The sequence below is a fragment of the Pipistrellus hanaki genome, assembly GCF_964339955.1.
Source record: "Pipistrellus hanaki genome assembly, chromosome: 8".
Classification (NCBI taxonomy): Eukaryota; Metazoa; Chordata; class Mammalia; order Chiroptera; family Vespertilionidae; genus Pipistrellus; species Pipistrellus hanaki.
In genome coordinates, this window is record NC_140510.1 from 3,568,678 (window position 1) to 3,586,311 (window position 17,634).

At 51.3% G+C, this 17,634-nt stretch overlaps 1 protein-coding gene across 1 annotated transcript in view; it reads left to right on the top strand.

Annotated features, from left to right (window-relative positions):
- The window catches only part of SAP130 (Sin3A associated protein 130), a 92,878-nt gene extending 75,506 nt beyond the window's left edge, over window positions 1-17,372 (top strand). Inside the window, exons 16-21 of the mRNA XM_084891997.1 lie at window positions 2,725-3,077; window positions 6,942-7,190; window positions 7,710-7,835; window positions 14,944-15,047; window positions 16,197-16,310; window positions 16,662-17,372. Of these exons, the coding sequence (XP_084748123.1) occupies window positions 2,725-3,077; window positions 6,942-7,190; window positions 7,710-7,835; window positions 14,944-15,047; window positions 16,197-16,310; window positions 16,662-16,820 (1,105 nt within the window). The 3' untranslated portion in view covers window positions 16,821-17,372. The remainder of the gene's footprint in view (window positions 1-2,724; window positions 3,078-6,941; window positions 7,191-7,709; window positions 7,836-14,943; window positions 15,048-16,196; window positions 16,311-16,661) is intronic.
- The last annotated feature ends 262 nt before the right edge of the window (window positions 17,373-17,634 follow it).

Here is a 17,634-nt window from a genome sequence, read left to right on the forward strand (position 1 = left end):
TCACCTGGCCCTGTGGAGTGTCCTTCCTGCGCCATTTGCCATCTGAATCGGAATCTTTGTGCCAATAACTCAACAAGTCCCATTTTCCTTCCTTCCACCCCCGGAAATCACCATTCTACTTCCTTTTTCAATAAATTTGACTGCTGTTGGTTCCTCAAAGAAGTGAAATCATAGAATATTTGTCTTTCTGTGATGGGCTGATTTCACTAGCATTGTCCACCAAGTGCATCCTGTCTCATGTGGTCCCATATATTTTTCAATCTCCACTTGGTTTTTCAGCCTCTCGGAATGTTTCCACTTATTGTGCTAATCACAGACTTAGCCAGGACAATGGAAATTTAGCACAAAAGTATGTCCATAGGCACAAGAAACATTTTCCATGGTAATGGAGCTCCGTGTATCAGGTTTTTCTTTCATGGGTTGTGCTTTTGGTGTCACGTCTAAGAACTTCACCTCCATCTAGGTTTTCTTTTGTATTTTCTTATATACATTTTGCATTGAGGTTTAGACCAGGTTGAGTCCAATTTTGTATATGGTCTGAGGTTTATAGGCTGACTTTAATTTTTTGCCTATAAATGTCCATTTAGTTTTGGTTTGAACTTAAGAGGTATCATTTTGTGTTGTTTTTTATATCCTGAATTTTCAGCAATTTTCTATATATATAAAAGCTTAAGCAACTGAACGACTGTTTGACACATACCGACCACCAGGGGGTAGACGCTCAATGCAGGAGCTGCGCACTGCGGCCCGCCCCCCCCCTCCCCCCCGTGGTCAATGCGCTTCCACAGTGGGAGCTCCACTCAGCTGGCTGATGGGCGCCAGATGCCAGGCTCAGGACAGGCGAGCGCAGCTGCGGTGGGGCAAGCCTCTCCTGCCTCTGAGGCAGCACTGCTGAGTGGTGGGGGCAGTGTGGGGGGAATGAGCAGGAGCAGTGTGGCGCCCAGCCTGGGCTCAGGGCTCCTCCCAGCTACTGCTGCTTCACGCACTACTACATCCCTCGGGTGATGTCAGACTGCAGGCTGGCCTGCAGGGATCAGGCAAACCAGCAATTGAACAATCCCCCAAGGAGTCCCAGATTGGAAAGAGGGTGCAGGCCAGGCTGAGGGACCCCACCAGGGCACGAATCCATGCACCGGGCCTCTAGTAGTAATGCAAGTAGGTAAATCTTTGCAGCTATTAAATGAATTGTTCCACTTAAAAATAATGTTTAAGCAATTGTAATGACATGTATGAGTTGTTCTTATAAACCTGAGAAATCAGGCTCTGGCTGGTGAGGTGCAGTGGGCGGGGCAGCACCCCACTGGGAGGTGCTGGTTCAGCTCTGGTCAGTGGGCTGGGCGGCGGCGCGCACACTGAAAGGTCCCTGGTTCGGTTCTGGGTCAGGACACGGGCCCAGGTTGTAGGCTCAAATCCGCAGTAGATTTCATGCAGGAGGCAGCCAATCAATGTTTCCCTCTCACATTGATGTTTCTCTTTGTCTTTCCCTCTCCCTTTCTCTCTGAAATCAGTAAAAATATTTTTTAAAAACCTGAAAAAATAGGATGTACATTTTTAAACACTGTATTTGTAGCTACTTTAGATGTCTGAAGTATCTCTGGTAAAATATACAGTCAGGCCTCATTTCTCGAATGTTTCCCACCTTGAACAATTCGGTTCTCCATCATGTTGTGCCCAGAAAAAATGTCTTGGTTGTTTACCAGAACTTCGGTTCTGGGCCTGACAGCCCTTTTGCTGATAGCTCAGGTGGCAGGAAGCACCTCACAGCGGGAGGCAGGGGAGAGAACACTTCGGTGGCGGGTAAATGTGCGGTCAGCACCGCTTTAAAGCACAGCGAGGCCCCCGGAGTGCCGCGTGGCTCTGGTGGCGTGCTCACGGCAGCAGCAGCCCCGGGCGCAGCCGCTGCGGGTGGCACCGAGGAGAGCGGTCAGCGGTGACGGCATTTCCGAGGCAGCGACATAAGACGTTGTTTAAGGCTGGTGAGGGGTTGATAAATTTAAGAAAAGAAGTGTTTGCTTATAGATGAAACAGTATATTGGACATGTACAGTACATAAGAAAAGTTAAAACATCATTTGGGGGTCTGGAACGCATTAATTCTATTAACATTATTTCTAAGGGGGGAAAAAAGAAATCGTTTTTTCAAACAAATTGGTTCTCCAACATCCTTCCGTAGCAAATTAAGTTCGAGAACTGAGGTTCCACTGTTCTGGTGCCTCTGGGTAGAGGTCTGTGTATGTGAAGTGGAGGGAAATTACTTTTAATTTGTATTATTTTCTATCTTTGCCATGTGCATGAGTTTCCTCTTTTATAAGAGAAGCTACATATGAAGTATGAATACAGTTGTAATCAATCGAAAGACCTAAAATACATATGCATTAAGGAATTTTGGGAGGAAAATGCACAACATAATGAAAATTGGTCGTTCTTGATGACTTTGATTTCTTTACAATTGACTTGGTTTTCTAAATTAATTTTACTGCTGCTTAAATAAAATTAAATTTAATAAAATTAAATTAAAAAACATGTTGGGTGACACAAGGAGAGGTATTTTTAAAACTAATTCCCTTTTAAACTTTAGAGTTCAACTTTTAGAATCAAGAAATATTTTAGTTTTGCTGTGTCTTATAGAAAGAATTCGATCAGTGTCCATCCTCTAAGTCTAAGACGTTGCAGGTTGAGGAAGTTTTCTGTTGTTTGCTACATTATCTCTGCTTTTGTGTTTCAGTGCCAAACCTAAGTCAGAAACCCACGTATCAATGGCCACTCCAGCCACCGTGTCCATGGAAACTGTGTCCAATCAGAATGACCAGCCCACCATTGCAGTCCCTCCCACTGCGCAGCAGCCTCCGCCAGCCATTCCAGCCGTGGCTGCGGCGAGCCCCCCGTCACAGCCGGCGGCTGCGCTCTCCACCCTTCCCGGGGCCGTGCCCGTCACTCCGCCCAGCACCACCAGCGCGGCCGCGCCCCTGCCCGGCGCAGCCGCAGGTGGCAATCCCTCCTCGCTCCTGGGCCCTCCTGTGCCTGAGATAAAAGTGAAAGAAGAAGTGGAACCAATGGACATCATGAGGCCAGTTTCTGGTAAGTTCATTCCAAGGATTCGGTGTGGGCAGCTGCTCCTCCCCTTTTCCTCACTCCTCAGAATCCCAGCTGGTGTTCCTCTTCGCCAGGAATGCTGGCCCCTCCATTCTCATCTTAAATTTGCACTTTATTACTTTTTAATAAATGGAAGCTCCATTTTGCTAATTTTATAATTAATTTTATTAACCAAAATTATAAAAAAGATTAATTACGATAGCTTTTTGTATTCTTTAATAAAATACTGCCCCAAAGAAGAAAACCTTGCCATGTAAGAGGATCAGTCGTTGCTAAGTCCTGCTATTTACAATTTATCTCCTGCCTATATTATTGTTACACAATAAAATAAGATTTATGTTGTTGAAAATACGCTCTTGACAAACTTAATATGTGTTTAGTAAAATCTTCAAACTATTAATTATTCCTTTTTCCTCTACTCAACTGTAAACTCTCTGTAAAGGCAGATGACTGGAAGTTTTCTTTCTGTTTGATTTTGTTTTTTAATAATTTCTTATGGATCCTGTTTTTCATAACTACGAAAGTAACTTTCAGTGATAAGAAATTTATAAAAACAGCCAAAACTAGTTTGGCTCAGTGGATAGAGCATCAGCCTGCGGACTGCAAGGTCCTAGGTTCGATTCTGATCGGGGACATGTGCCTTGGTTGCAGGCACATCCCCAGTGGGGGGTGTTGCAGGAGGCGGCTGGTCGATGTTTCTCTCTAATCGATGTTTCTAACGCTCTATCCCTCTCTCTTCCTCTGTAAAGAATCAATAAAATATATTTTTTTTTAAAAGAAAGAAATTTATAAAAACAGCCAAAACCAGTTTGGCTCGGTGGATAGAGCGTTGGCCTGCGGATTGAAGGGCCCTGGGTTCAATTCTGTTCGGGGGCATGTGCCTTGGTTGCAGGCACATCCCCAGTGGGGGATATTGAAGAGGCAGCTGATTGATGATTCTTCTCTCATTGATGTTTCTAACTCTATCCCTCTCTCTTTCTCTCTGTAAAAAATCAATAAAATATATATATATTTTTTAAAAATTATGAAACCAGACAAAGTCCCAGTGGAAAAAGCACAACTCTTGTCATCTACCAAATGTGACAGTTAAAAAAAAAAAAGGCAGGGACAAAATACAAGGGAAAGGTAGGGCTGGAGCTGTGATATTTAAAAGACTTAAAGCAAGGCCTCCTGAGGAAGGACCTCGGGTGGGGACCTGGCAGCAGGAGCGGAGCACACGGGGGAGCCACGTGCCCAGGTGTGGGCAGAGGCAAAGCCAGAGGAGCAGGGTGGAGCCTGAGCATGGCCCGCTGTGAGGACGTGGCTCTCAACCTTTCTGATGCCGTGGCCCTTTAATGCGGTTCCTCATGTAGTGACCCCCAACCATGACGTCGTTTTCGTTGCTACTTCATAACTGTAACTTTGCTGCTGTTATGAATCCTGATGTGAATATCTGTGTTTTCCGATGGCCTTAGGCTCTACAGCCACGGTTCTCAGCCTGGGGGTCACGACGTTCGGAAGGTTGGCCGCTGTGCTAGAGGGTCAGCGCAGAAGAGGCCTGCAGTCCTGCGTTTCTGCAGGCCACGCGGCTGCTGTGGGAGCTCTGGAGAGGTTATTGCATAAACTGAGGGAGCAGTGAGGCCTCCGCCGGGGCAGTAGCAACAGGAGTGCTGGAGATGCGCGGGTCAGGGGCACTTCTAAAGCAGAGCTGCGGACAACCGGGAGAGGGCAGTGGCAGGAGGACCACGTTCTGTAAGAGGGACTGGGGTGTGACGGGGGAGCCTGGTTTTGGAGTCGGAAGTGGGCGGCAGCACGGAGAGTAGCTGTCATTGTGGGGAAGGCCGTGAGTCCACTGCGATCCCGAGAGGAAAGCGCAGATCACACGGGCCTGTGCTGAGCTTCGCGAGCCACTGCGCCTTGGGCGGGCGGGGGGGGGGGGGGGGGGGGGGGGGGGGGGCCTGCGTGGAGAGTGCCTGGCGGGTGTGCTGTCCTGGGAGCAGGCAGAAATGCCTCAGGGATGGGGTCATCGCTGCTGAAAGCTTAGCTTAAGACTCGTGAATGGACCCAGAGGGTATTATGCTAATATAACCAGTCAGTCTGAGATAGACCAATGCCATGTGATTTCTCTTATATGTGGAAACTAAAGAACAAAATAACGAACAAAACAAACAGGCCTGGGTGCAGAGAACAGCCGATGGTTGCCGGGGAAGGGGGCTGGAGGGGCGGTGAGGAAGGCAGGGCTGAGAAGCAGGGTGGGCAGTTACAGAACCGTCTGGGGCGCCAGCCCAGCGAGGAGCAGTGTGGGTAGCACTGGCGGGAACACCAGTTCACTTGGTCGAGTGTCTGACTGTCTGACCTCTGTGCTGCCACCTGAAACTAATACCAAGTAATTATGAAAATAAACGAACTGGAAAAAATCTTAATGAAACATAAAACTTTCAAAAACATGAGGACTGAACCGCGACCATTGGCTTTAGCAGCTGGGGCGTGGCGATCCTGAGAAGAGCTGTGTCCATGATGCCATTAGTCAAGGGTGATTGGCAAGCTGGAGAGGAGCGTGGGGCCCGTGGGCAGGCCCTGAGGTTGTGTAGAAGGGATGGGAGAGGAAGGGCGGGACGCCCAGAGGAGTGTTAATCCCTGTGGGAGCTCCCACCGGACAGAACCGAAGGTGCTGGGAGAGGAGGTTCCTGGGCCATGTGAGGGCTGGACCGTGTGGTCCCCGTGCGAGGAAGCGGGTGTATGTGATGGGGTTATGGGCGTTTTCTGGTGGTTCCTTTTATTGTGTTCACTCACTCACTTGCTGTAAAATTGAAAGCAAGGTGATGAGCTAAGAGCAGGGCTGGGGAAGAGGTGCTGGGAGTGAGAGGGAGGGTGAAGTGGCCGGGTGGAGAGAGTGCGTTTAGCAGATGCTCTGGGGTCGCCCGCAGCAGGAAAGGCCGAGGCCAGCGAGTGAGCCGGAGTCGGCGAGCATGAGCACGGTGCGGGCTGCCAGAGACAGTGTGCACAGGAGCCAGGGGAGGTGCATAGGAGAACGCAGGGAGAAAATCGGTGGTAGAATTAAAAACCAGTCAAGGGAGAGGGATAACCAACAGCAACGAAAGAGGGAGGTGGGATGAGTGGCTGGTCGCTCCTAGCGGGATGGGCAGTGGGAGCGGCCGCCAAGGAGGGACCTGGAAAGCGGAGACGGCAGCTAGAATTGAGGGGAAGAGGCGAGTGTTCAAGGGGCCTGTTGGGCCTGGGCACCGAGGCGGGAGGGCCAGGGCTTAGGGATGTGGGGGTTGGAAGTGAGGTGGAGGCGAACTTGTGTCATGATTTGTAAGCCCCAGGTGTAAGAGTCACGCACGCCCAGGCCAGTGCTCCCTCCCCGGGGAGGCTGCTTGGCAGGAGGCTGGGCGCCGTGGCGGCCAGAGCGGAGCAGCCCAGCTCCGGCTGTCCTGCGCTTGCCGTGGCCTGGGCCTTGTTCTCTCATCTTTAAATTGGGAGGCATACAACATGCCTACTGATTCAGATTATCTTAAGAGTATATGAGTAAGCAGGGTAACTTCTAAGAAGTCATGCTCAAAAGCTTGAAAGAGTGGCTTGAAATGTGGTTTCTTGTTCCCCTTGGACGAGAAGCTCAGAGTGGTGTGTGGGCCCCGTGAGGTCCTCAGGGTTGGCCCTGCCCTCCACGGTTTACACCGGTGCTTGTGATTCCAGAGCTGCTCCAGGCCGGCGGTCACTCCTGCCCGGAAGCAGTTGGGCCTCCTGCAAGGACAGAGTGGGGTCAGGAAACACCTGGCCCTCTGCACAAAGGAGAGCCACTGATGGACAGCAGGTGGCGCTCTCCGCTGCGGCGGGTTCTCACACACGTGTGCGCTCTCTCCCCCGCAGCCGTTCCTCCGCTGGCTGCCAGCACCCTGTCGCCGTCTCTTGCATTGCTGGCTAACAACCTCTCCATGCCTACAAGTGACCTGCCGCCTGGCGCCTCCCCAAGGAAAAAGCCTCGGAAGCAACAGCACGTGATCTCCACAGAAGAGGGGGACATGATGGAGACCAACAGCACGGACGACGAGAAGTCCACGGCCAAGAGTCTCCTGGTGAAGGCGGAGAAGCGCAAGTCTCCTCCCAAGGAGTACATTGGTAACGGCCGTTGGGACTCTGTGTCGGGGAAGCTTTCCCAAAGCTGTTTACATAGTCAGACTCCACCACGGCTCACTCACTGGGATTTACCTCCAGGATGTGGTGAATCCTATTGCATAAAAGGCTAATGTGCAAATGGACTGAATTGCAGAACGACCGGTCACTCTGGTGCACTGACCACCAGGGCCAGCTCCTGTATTGAGTGTCTGCCCCCTAGTGGTCAGTGCACTCTCCAAGGGGGAGCGCTGCTCAGCCAGAAGCCAGGCTCCCGGCTGGCGAGCGCAGCTGCGGTGGCAGAGCCTCTCCCCTCTCCGAGGCAGCCCTCCATGTCCGACGGCTGGCTTAGTGCAGGGAGTGGGTCTACGCCGGCAGGCGGACATCCCCAAGGTTTCTCGGACTGCAAGAGAACACAGGCTGGGCTGAGGGGACCCCCACCACCACCGAGTGCATGAGTTTTGTGCACCAGGCCTCTAGTATGTAATAAGCTACTTAGCATCTTCTTTTTGTCCCCTTTAACAGATGAAGAAGGAGTGCGGTATGTCCCTGTGCGTCCAAGGCCGCCCATTACTCTGCTCCGTCACTATCGGAACCCCTGGAAAGCTGCCTACCACCACTTCCAGCGATACAGTGACGTCCGGGTTAAAGGTTAGCTCCCCAGAAACTTCATTGTTAATGCATGGAATTGGTCTTTGACTTGCCTGTATTACAATCACAGAGGAAAAGACAGGTTCACAAGTTTTCACTTTCTAAAAAACCTTAAGTTTTTGTTATAAAATCTGAAAACTTTAATGTTTTACTTAGACAAAATGTACATTTGGGTATAAAATTTGGAAAATGACTTTGCCTGAGAAAGCTGTGTCTGCTTTATTAGAAACTCAGTCTAATAAACAAGTGACGACATTGTTCTTGGTAAATTTCACATGCTCCCAGCTCCTCGGGTGGTGGCAGATGCTGCTCCGCCCGGAGCTGAGGAGGGAGCTGAGCTCCGCGCACGCTCAGATGCACGCGCAACCTAAGCTCCAGGGAGCTGTGTCTCCCAAAGGACCGCCTGTACCTAGCGTGTGACTCCGGCAGTGGGCAGCGTTCACTCTTGTTGTTGAACGTAAGAACATTTTGATTGACCAACCTGTGATAAAAATGCTGGTGGTGCTTAGTGAATACTGGTGCCGGTAGACGGTAGTGTCCTTGGTCTCAGGTGCGGTCCTCACACAAAGAAGTGTAAGGTAGCGGAGGCTTGGCCATGTTTCCCGGGCCTCGTGTAGCCACTGGGACACCCCTTGAGGGTTTCCGCAGCCTCAAGGCTGGCAGAGCTGGACTGCACTGACTCATCTCTTCGAGCAGTTCAGTCTCTACAGCAGCATGTCAAACTCACAGGCTAATACGGGCCAACTAAACAAGGATCACATGTATGTGGACCACAGAAAAACAAAAGCTCCCATTTCCAAAGAAATGTAGGTTTATTTCTATAGAGAAATGCTGAATACAAAGGGCTGAAATAAATGAGTCACCGTTAACATAAAATAACTGAACATTTTAATAAAAATTAATATTTTTGCTTGAACATTAACTTACTAGTCACTGAATAATTAATTAGTGTAACATAAATAAACCTGTTTTTCTTATTCTCCAAAAGCGAAATATTTCCTGTTGTGCACACCAAGTAAGTCAATACAAGACTAATGACGTGGCCATCAGCTGCTAAAATATTCGCTATTGGTGTTAGTGGAGAGAAATGGTGTGCCTGCACATAAGTCGCATAAGGGAAATGAATGCAACACGATTATAGTAATCAGTCATTAGTGAACGTTGTAGTTCGTTATTAGTAATTATGTACAACGGGATATTGTAAAAATTAATTTATGAAATTTTTATTAAAATGTTTCTTACATCACGTTATATTGGCTGGGCTGCAAAAATATTCGTTATGGACTGCATACAGCCACGGGCCGTGAGTTTGACATGCTTACTCTAAATGGAAGTACACGTGGCAACATGTTCCCGCTTTTCTTCCTCATGAGTATTCCCTGAGGTTTGAAGAGCAGGTAAGGTTTCCAAAGGCAGAGAGTGCTGGCCTATGAAGGAAGAAGCAGGGTGTGGACCACTGACCTCTCCTCACGCTAGAATTCCACAGCCTCGCAGTGAACATTTAAAGGGCTCCCTAAGTAACATTTTAAGCCATACTAAAAGATTCTGATTGCTTGTTGGGACTCCCCGTAACTGTACATCTTCTGTTTGAGCATGTCCGTATTCATCACCTTTGAACTGCTTTGCCAAAGTTTTAAAATCATAGTCTTCAAAATAAATCAAGATGAAGTGTTAAAAATTGATCAGGTAATTCACAGGAAGAAAAGAAAAGCAAGATCAAGAAACCCAAGAAATTCCCTGGCCATTTTGGCTAACTGGTTAGTGTCAGCCCAGGTCCAAAAGGTCACGGGTTCAATTCCCAGTCAATGGCACATACCTCAGTTGCAAGCTTGTGCAGGAGGTAACCAATTGCTGTGTCTCTCTCACATCAATGTTTCTCTCGCTCTCTTTTTCCTCCCTCCCCTACACTGTCTCTAAAAAAACAAACAAATAAAAAAATGGTGGAAAAAATACCCTTGGGTGAGGATTAAAAAAATAGAAGCAGCACAGGAAACCAATAATAATGTGGCAGACTTAACCTTACATATCAATAATTACCTTAAATGTGAATAATCTGAATATACCAATTAAAACACATATGATAGAATGGATGGGAAAAAGATCCACCTATATTCAGTCTATAAGAAACTCACTTCAGCCGAGACCGGTTTGGCTCAATGGATAGAGCATCGGCTTGGGGACTAAAGGGACCCGGGTTCGATTCCGGTCAAGGGCATGTACCTTGGTTGCGGGCATGTCCCCAGTGGGGGGTGTGCAAAAGGCAGCTGATCGATGACTCTCTCTCATCGATGTTTCTAACTCTCTATCTCTCTGCCTTCCTCTCGGTACAAAATCAATAAAATATATTTTTTTAAAAAAAGAAACTCACTTCAAATACGTACATGGACATATGCAGATTGACAGATAGAAAAATATGCAATGGGAAAATTTTAAAAAGCAAGAGTAGCTATATTAATATCAAATAAAAGTAGACCAGAGGAAAGGAAATTATTGGAAGCAAAGAAGAGCATTGTTTGCCATTAAACAATGTAGAAGCAACAAAAACCAAGAGCCTCAGAATACTCTAAGCAAAATGCCGGAACTGGTTCTTTAGGAAGAGGAAGAAGATAAAGATAAAAATTATGATCAACAAATACGTAACTATCAACAAGTGAAACTAAAAGCCAAGGGAATTAAAAAACCTGATGAGCAATATTAACTGGTGAATATAATAGAATCAGAGGTATGGAAGGGGAGTGAACTGACGATTCTCGGGGAAAAGGGGAGTGGGGGTGCGGGAAGAGCCTGAACAAAAACTGCACCTGTGGATGAGGACAATGGGGGGTGGGGAAAGGGCAGAGGGTGGGGTGGGAACCTGGTGGAGGGGAGTAATTGGGGAGGGAGGGAAAGAGGAACATTTGTAATAATCTGAACAATAAAGATTTATTAAAAAAACACACACACACACACAAAATGCCGGAGCTGGAGGAGAGACTGGCGGATGTGCGGTGACGGGAGAGCTTCAACGCCTCGGTCTCAGCAGGGGCAGGAGCACTTGACAGTCAGCACGGATGTACCAATAGAGCTGAGCACCATAATACCAGCATCTAAGAAATGTGCATACTCACTTGTGAGGACACGTTCTCTCAAGCGCACATTGAGCATGTCAAGACAGACGTGTCCTGGACCCGACAGCAAGTCTCCACAGATTTAAAGGCATTGAAATTATACAGATTATCTTCATTTCCTATAATGGAATCACATTGGAAACCAAAAACAGATAACCCAAAAACCTCCAAACCATAGAAATTTAAACATTTAAATTGCTTCTAAGTAATGGGTCAAAGAGGAAGTCTCAGCGTTTTTTTAAAAAAATAAAGTGAATGTAACTAAAATGAAGGGTAACCAAAATATCTGGGTGGCAACTAAAGCAGTGTCAACAGGGAAATTTATAGACTAAATGCTACATTAGACAAGAAGAAACTGCTCAAAGTTCCTACAACAAAAACAACAAAGAGCAACATAAACTCCAAGCAAATAGAAGGAAGAAAACAGGAAAGGCCCCAGAAATCAGTGAAATTGAAGAGGAAATTGAGCCCCGGCCAGTGTGTCTGGGTTGAGTGTTGTTCCATACACCAAAAGGTCACCGGTTCCAGTCAGGGCACATATCCGGGCGCAGGCTCCGTCCTCACTAGTGGACATGCTGGAGGCAACTGATTAATGTTTCTTTCTCATCAATGTTTTCTCCCTTTCCATTCCTCTCTTTAAAATCAATTTTAAAAAATTTTCTTAAGAGGAAGTTAAATAAAATCAATAAAACAAAAACTGGTTCTTTGAAAAAATATCAATAAAATCAAATCTCTAAGCAAAACTGAAAAAGAGGCAAATTGGAATTATCAGGAGTGAAACGGAATATTACTACATATTGTGCAACCATTAAAAGCATCCTATATAATAAAAGCCTAATATGCTAAGTGTTCAGGCGGCCATTCAACCAATCAAAGGGTAATATGCTAATGATATGCTAAGGCAGCTCAACCGCTTGCTATGACATGCACTGACCACCAGGGGTAGATGCTGGGGTCTGGCCAATCCTCCCTCCTTCCTCCTATCCTCCTTCCTCCCCACCTTCCCTCCTCCTCCCATCCTCCCCTCCTCCCCCCTCTCCTCCCCTCCCCTCCCCTCCCCTCTCCACCAGCCACAGCCCTGCCCGGCCCCACTGGGCCTCCCCTCCGCTCCCCTCTCCCCCCTCCCCTCCCGTCCCCTCCTCTCCCCTCCCCTCCCCTCTCCGCCTGCACGGCCCTGCCTGGGCCCCGCTGGGCCTCCCCTCCCCTCCCCTCCCCTCTGACCACTCCTCCCGGCACTGGGCAGAGGTGTGTGCACTGTCGCTCGCCCTCACCTCCCCGGGGCTCGGGTTGTAGAATGGCCACCGTCTCCTGGGGCGCCGTTACAGACCCTCCCAACGCGGGGCTGCTCAGGAAAACACTTCATAAACAGGACAGGCACACTTCCCTGACCAGCAGCTCCATGCTGCACTCCCCGGAAGCAGGAGGACATGTGCCCAGATGCCCCAGCAGCTGTTTGTGATACAGCTGGGACTAGGCGGTGAAGGAGGGCTCGGCGGGCCCATTTCTTTCTTTTTTTTTTTTTAAATATATTTTATTGATTTTTCACAGAGAGGAAGGGAGAGGGATAGAGGGTTAGAAACGTTGATGAGAGAGAAACATTGACCAGCTGCCTCCTGCACACCCCCTACCAGGGATGTGCCCGTAGCCAAGGTTACATGCCCCTGACCAGAATCGAACCCGGGACCTTTCAGTCCGCAGGCCGATGCTCTACCGCTGAGCCAAACCGGCTTCGGCATCGGCGGGACACGGACAGGAGCGTTTAGATGCTCCCGTCCGCGGCCATTTCCTGGGTGTGATCCTGTTCTCTGGTGATGGCAGATGCACCGGTGTGAACCTGACTCTACTATTTTTAGCAGCGTTACTGAGAGAATTCACATGTTACAATGGGCAATGGAGCGATGGTTCGTGCATTCACCACATGGAGCCTCCGCCCGCAGCTCGCTTTGGACTCCCCTCTGGCCTTGGCTGGCCTCCCGTGCTGCCCGCCCCCCAGGGGAGCGCCCCGCGCTCACACGGCAGGTGCACAGAATCACTCGGAGCATGGACCAGCACTTCATTCCTTATTCCCGCTTACGTACCGTGTTCTAGCCGTCATCTCTTCATAGGCATTTGGGCTTTCTCCAGTGTTAATTATGAAAATGCTGCTGTGAACATTCGTCCGCTTTGTGGGGTACCCTGTCGTTTCGCTTGGACATATAATTGGGAACAGAACTGCTGGGTTGTTCACTAACGCTGTATGTGACATCCCAACAGACGCTAGACTTTGTTTCCGTCAGCTGTGAGAGGCGTCTGATTGCTCCACAACCGATCGTAGCTCACTGGCTTCTTTATCGCACATGCTGGTGGCTGGCATGGCTGCTTGGTTTGATTCTGTTTTAATCCTCGCCAAGGGTACGCTGACGTGGGGAACAGCGGGGCTGCCTCCCACATGTCCTGCCTGGGGCCGGGCCTCGGACAGCTCCGTCGCCCGCCAGCCCGCCCTGCGGTTCGTCGCCGTGTCCCTGGTGGCCTGGCTCCCCCGAAGAGGCTCCCCCCGCCCACGGAGAGGCCCCGCCCCCCACGGAGAGGCTCCGCCCCCCCTCCCGAGAGGCTCCCCCCTGGAGAGGCCCCGCCCCCGGAGAGGGGCCCCCCCCCCCCCAGGCTCCCCCCCGGAGAGGCTCCCCCCAGAGGCTCCCCCGGAGGTGTCCTTTGGAGGTCTTGCCCTTTTTAATTGGTTTGCCATTTTATTACTGAGTTGTAATTCTTCATGTGTGCAAGGTAAAAGTCCTTATCAAACATATCTCTGCTATCTTTGCAATCTCCTGTGAATCTCTATTTCACACACCGTGCTTTCCAGCGCTTCCCGTGGGTCCGAGGTGCGGGCAGCAGTGTTCTGCGGGAGACCGATCGCCTACCGATACCTCCAAGGCTCAAACATCGCTCAGGAGCGTTCATGCTGATGTTTGCCTGCCAAACAGGGTTTGGGGTGTTTTAATTGACAAACTTCTTAGAGAAGTTTGGGTTCACAACAAAATTAAAGTGCCGAGGTTGCCCCCGCCCCCGCGCCTCCTGCCGTGGGCGGCTTGTCACCGGGATGCCTCCCTGTGGGCCTTGGGCTCCGGGCGGGGTGTGCACAAATACAGGGGGGGGGGGGGGGGGTTGTTTAAGAATTCTTAAATTTTTAAAAAATACTACACAATTGTGTCGTACTACACAATTCCGATTCCTGGACTTCTCTACCCAAACGGGAGCGTCACACAGATTTGATTCGTGATTTCCCTGAGACCTGGTGGCGCTGTGGCGCCTCTGAGGACGTCTCGCCCAACTCCCACCTGCTTGTGAGCGACACGCCCCCTGAGGACTGTCACACCCCCGTGACCGGCTCCCTCTTTTAAGAGAGGAGAATAATCACTTGTGGCTTTGGCGCTCACTCCGTCAGCAGAGCCTGTCTGTCAAGCATTCTTAGTGATGGACAAAGAGCCTTATTATGTTGTGACTTCTGTGCCTAACAGCTTAAACGAAAAGACTTAAAGACATTTAAGTAAAGAAATCCTTTTGTGTGTTTTTGTGTGTGTGTGTTTTAATATTTTTTGTTGGTTTTTACAGAGAGGAAGGGAGAGGGATAGAGTAACATCGATGAGAGAAACATTGATCAGCTGCCTCCTGCATACCTCCTACTGGGGTTGTGCCCGCAACCAATGTACATGCCCTTGCCCGGAATCACACCTGGGATCCCTCAGCCCAAAGGCTAATGCTCTGACCTCAGCCAAACCAGTTTGGGATCCTTTTGTTTCTTATGGTCTAAAGTTTTACTTCATGTCTCCTTTTTCTCCCCGATCGATCCCCCAGCCCTCCCACCCCCGAGGGCAAGCCCCACCGCCCAGTGTCTGTCCTCGGTCATGCTCATTGCCTGCATACTAGTCCTTTGGGAATTCTTGATAAAATAGTAGCATTTGAATAACGTGAGCACTAAGGATTTTAGCTTCCTGAACACTGAGTGCACTTTCTGTTTTCCGTTCCAGAGGAGAAGAAAGCCATGCTGCAGGAAATCGCCAGCCAGAAGGGGGTGTCCTGCCGGGCCCAGGGCTGGAAAGTCCACCTCTGTGCTGCCCAGTTGCTACAGCTGGTAGGTGGGGTGGGCTGCCGAGGCGGGTGGCGTTCTCCTGGGCGATTCCACCACCCAGTCGCCATGGCTCAGGGTTTTTGGGGTGCTTTTCCCGTGTCTGCCTCACAGGTGTAACCGATCTAACATACCTTACTCTGGTCCGCTGAACCAAAGCCCAGGCGCACTCTGGTGTGAGCCCGCAGCACAGCTCAGCGCGGTGACATGAAATAGGCCTCAGACGCCACTGTGCGCCCTCCCCGCTCTGCTCCCCGGCACCAGCATGGCCCCACTGTTTGCTGGGGGCTGGGCCAGCTCGCTGCCCTCTGACCCCGGGCCCGAGGTGGAGTGTGACCCCACGTGTCCATAGTCGGGGACGGTCTCGGTTCGGCCGTGTCCAGAGTCCTGGGGCGGGTCTCCCCGTCAACGCGAGGGAGGGCACCGGGAAGCAGAAGTCTCCATCGCTGGAAGAACGGGCCCGACAGCGTGGTTTGGGTATAAGTTGGGGGCGGGGAGCGAGCCAGTCCTGTCCTCACAGAAGCACGTGTGTGCGCCGCATGGACTTGTCCCAGAGGCACATGCTGCCCTCCTCCGACCCACCCACCAGGGGTCACAGTTCGATTGCCAGTCAGGGCACCGGCCCGGGTTTGGGCTCGATCCCCAGTGGGGGGCGTGCAAGAGGCAGCCTATCAGTGATTCTCTCTTATTGATGCGTTTCTCTCTCCCTCTTCCTTCTCTGAAATCAATAGAAATACATTTTTTAAGTTAACCTAGCCAGTTTGTTTCAGTGGGTAAAGCGTGAGCCTATGGACTGAAGGGTCCCGGGCTCGATTTAGGTCAAGGGCACATACTCTGTTGCAGGCTTGATTCCTGTGCAGAAGCAACCAGTCGATGTGTCTCTCTCACATCAAAGTTTCTCTCAGTCTCTCCTCCCTTCCATACTCTAAAAAAATCGGCCGGGAAAATATCCCTGGGTGAGGATTAACCAAAAACAGTTACCCTTGAATATGGATCTGAATCACAGCAGGCTGTATTGTAAGTGTTCCTGGCCACTTCGGCCACTTTGAGAAAGGGTTCCCCCGCCCAGACGGCCCTCGCGCAGTTTAAAAGGCGGCCTGGCGCTGAGCCAAAGGAAGCATTTCTGAGGTCCCCGTCTCCGCCTGTGTGTTGCAGACGAATCTAGAACATGATGTCTATGAGAGACTCACCACCCTACAGGAGGGGATCCTCCCCAAGAAGAAAGCAGCCACTGACGACGACCTGCACCGCATCAGCGAGCTCATCCAGGTGGGCCGCCTCACCTTTCTCCCCCCTCCCCTGCCCTCCCTCCCCTCCACCTCTCCCCCCTTCCCTCCCCTCCCCCTTCCCTCTTTTCCTTCCCTCCCCCTCCCCCCTCCCCCCTTTCCTCCCTCCCCTCCACCTCTCCCCCCTTCCCTCCCTCCTCCCCATGCCCCCTCCCCTCCTGTCCCCCCTCCCTCCCCTCCCCCCTCCCCCCCCTGTGTGGTTCTTCCTTTCTCCCCTTCACCCGCTCGGGTTTACCAGAGCTTGCACGTCAGCCTGCATTGCCCCTAAGGCTGAAACGTCTTGGGTGTGAAAGCCCCGCGTGCCCCGGGCTGGCTGACGGCTGTCTTGTTCCAGGGGAACATGCAGCGGTGTAAGCTGGTGATGGACCAGATCAGTGAGGCCAGGGACTCCATGCTCAAGGTTCTGGACCATAAGGACCGTGTCCTGAAGCTTCTCAACAAGAATGGGACTGTCAAGAAGGTGTCCAAGCTGAAGCGGAAAGAGAAGGTCTAGCTCCAGAGGAGCAGACGTGGAGGAGGAGCGTGTGAAGGAGGGGGCAGGCGGGGCGGGAGGTGGAGCCTGAGAGAAGGAAGCTCCGTAGCCCAGTGAAGGCGGAGGCTGGCACCTGGCTTCTACTTGTCCCGGCCTGTTCCTCCTCAGGCGCCGGCATCGGGATGCCGCGGGCATCGGTGGCCGGTGCCGCCGTCTGGTGTGTGCCTGTTAAACTGTCGTGGCTGCCGCCGTGCGCGGCCCGGCCGGAGGCTCCGCCCGCAGCCGCCGGACCCCTGTCCGCCCGCACGAGGCCCCGGCCCTGTCCTGCCGCCTCCGCTGGCCACGGCCCCCCCGGACTATCAGTTATTGTCATTTGTAAGAACATTTCAAAGTGAAGCTGTCCTGTGTCTGTCCTGCGTGTGTCCATGGGGTTTGCAGAGACTCAGAGCGGGCCGCACGAGGGCCAGAGGCCCGCTGTGGAGTGGCTCGCGGTTGTCTGCTGCTGCGGCCGGGGACGCGTCAGCCTGTGTACACACACCTCCCAGGACAATAAAGACTCCGCGAGGTTTGTACACGAGCATCGTGTGGTGTCAGTCCGTGCTCTGAGCGCGCTGGCACGCTGACCGCCGGCGTGTCTCGCACAACGGGCCCACTCGCCTGGCCCTGGGCCTGGGCGTGGGCGCTGCTCCTCCAGGGCGAGGCTGGGCGGTGCGGTCCTCGGGGTCGGAGTGAGCACCTCGGAGGCGCAGTGGTGGGTGCGGCCTCCAGGCGTGTGGTCTGCGGTCGGCACAGTTACCTGCTCCCGGGCCGCTGGCCGGACGGGTGCGGTGGCCGG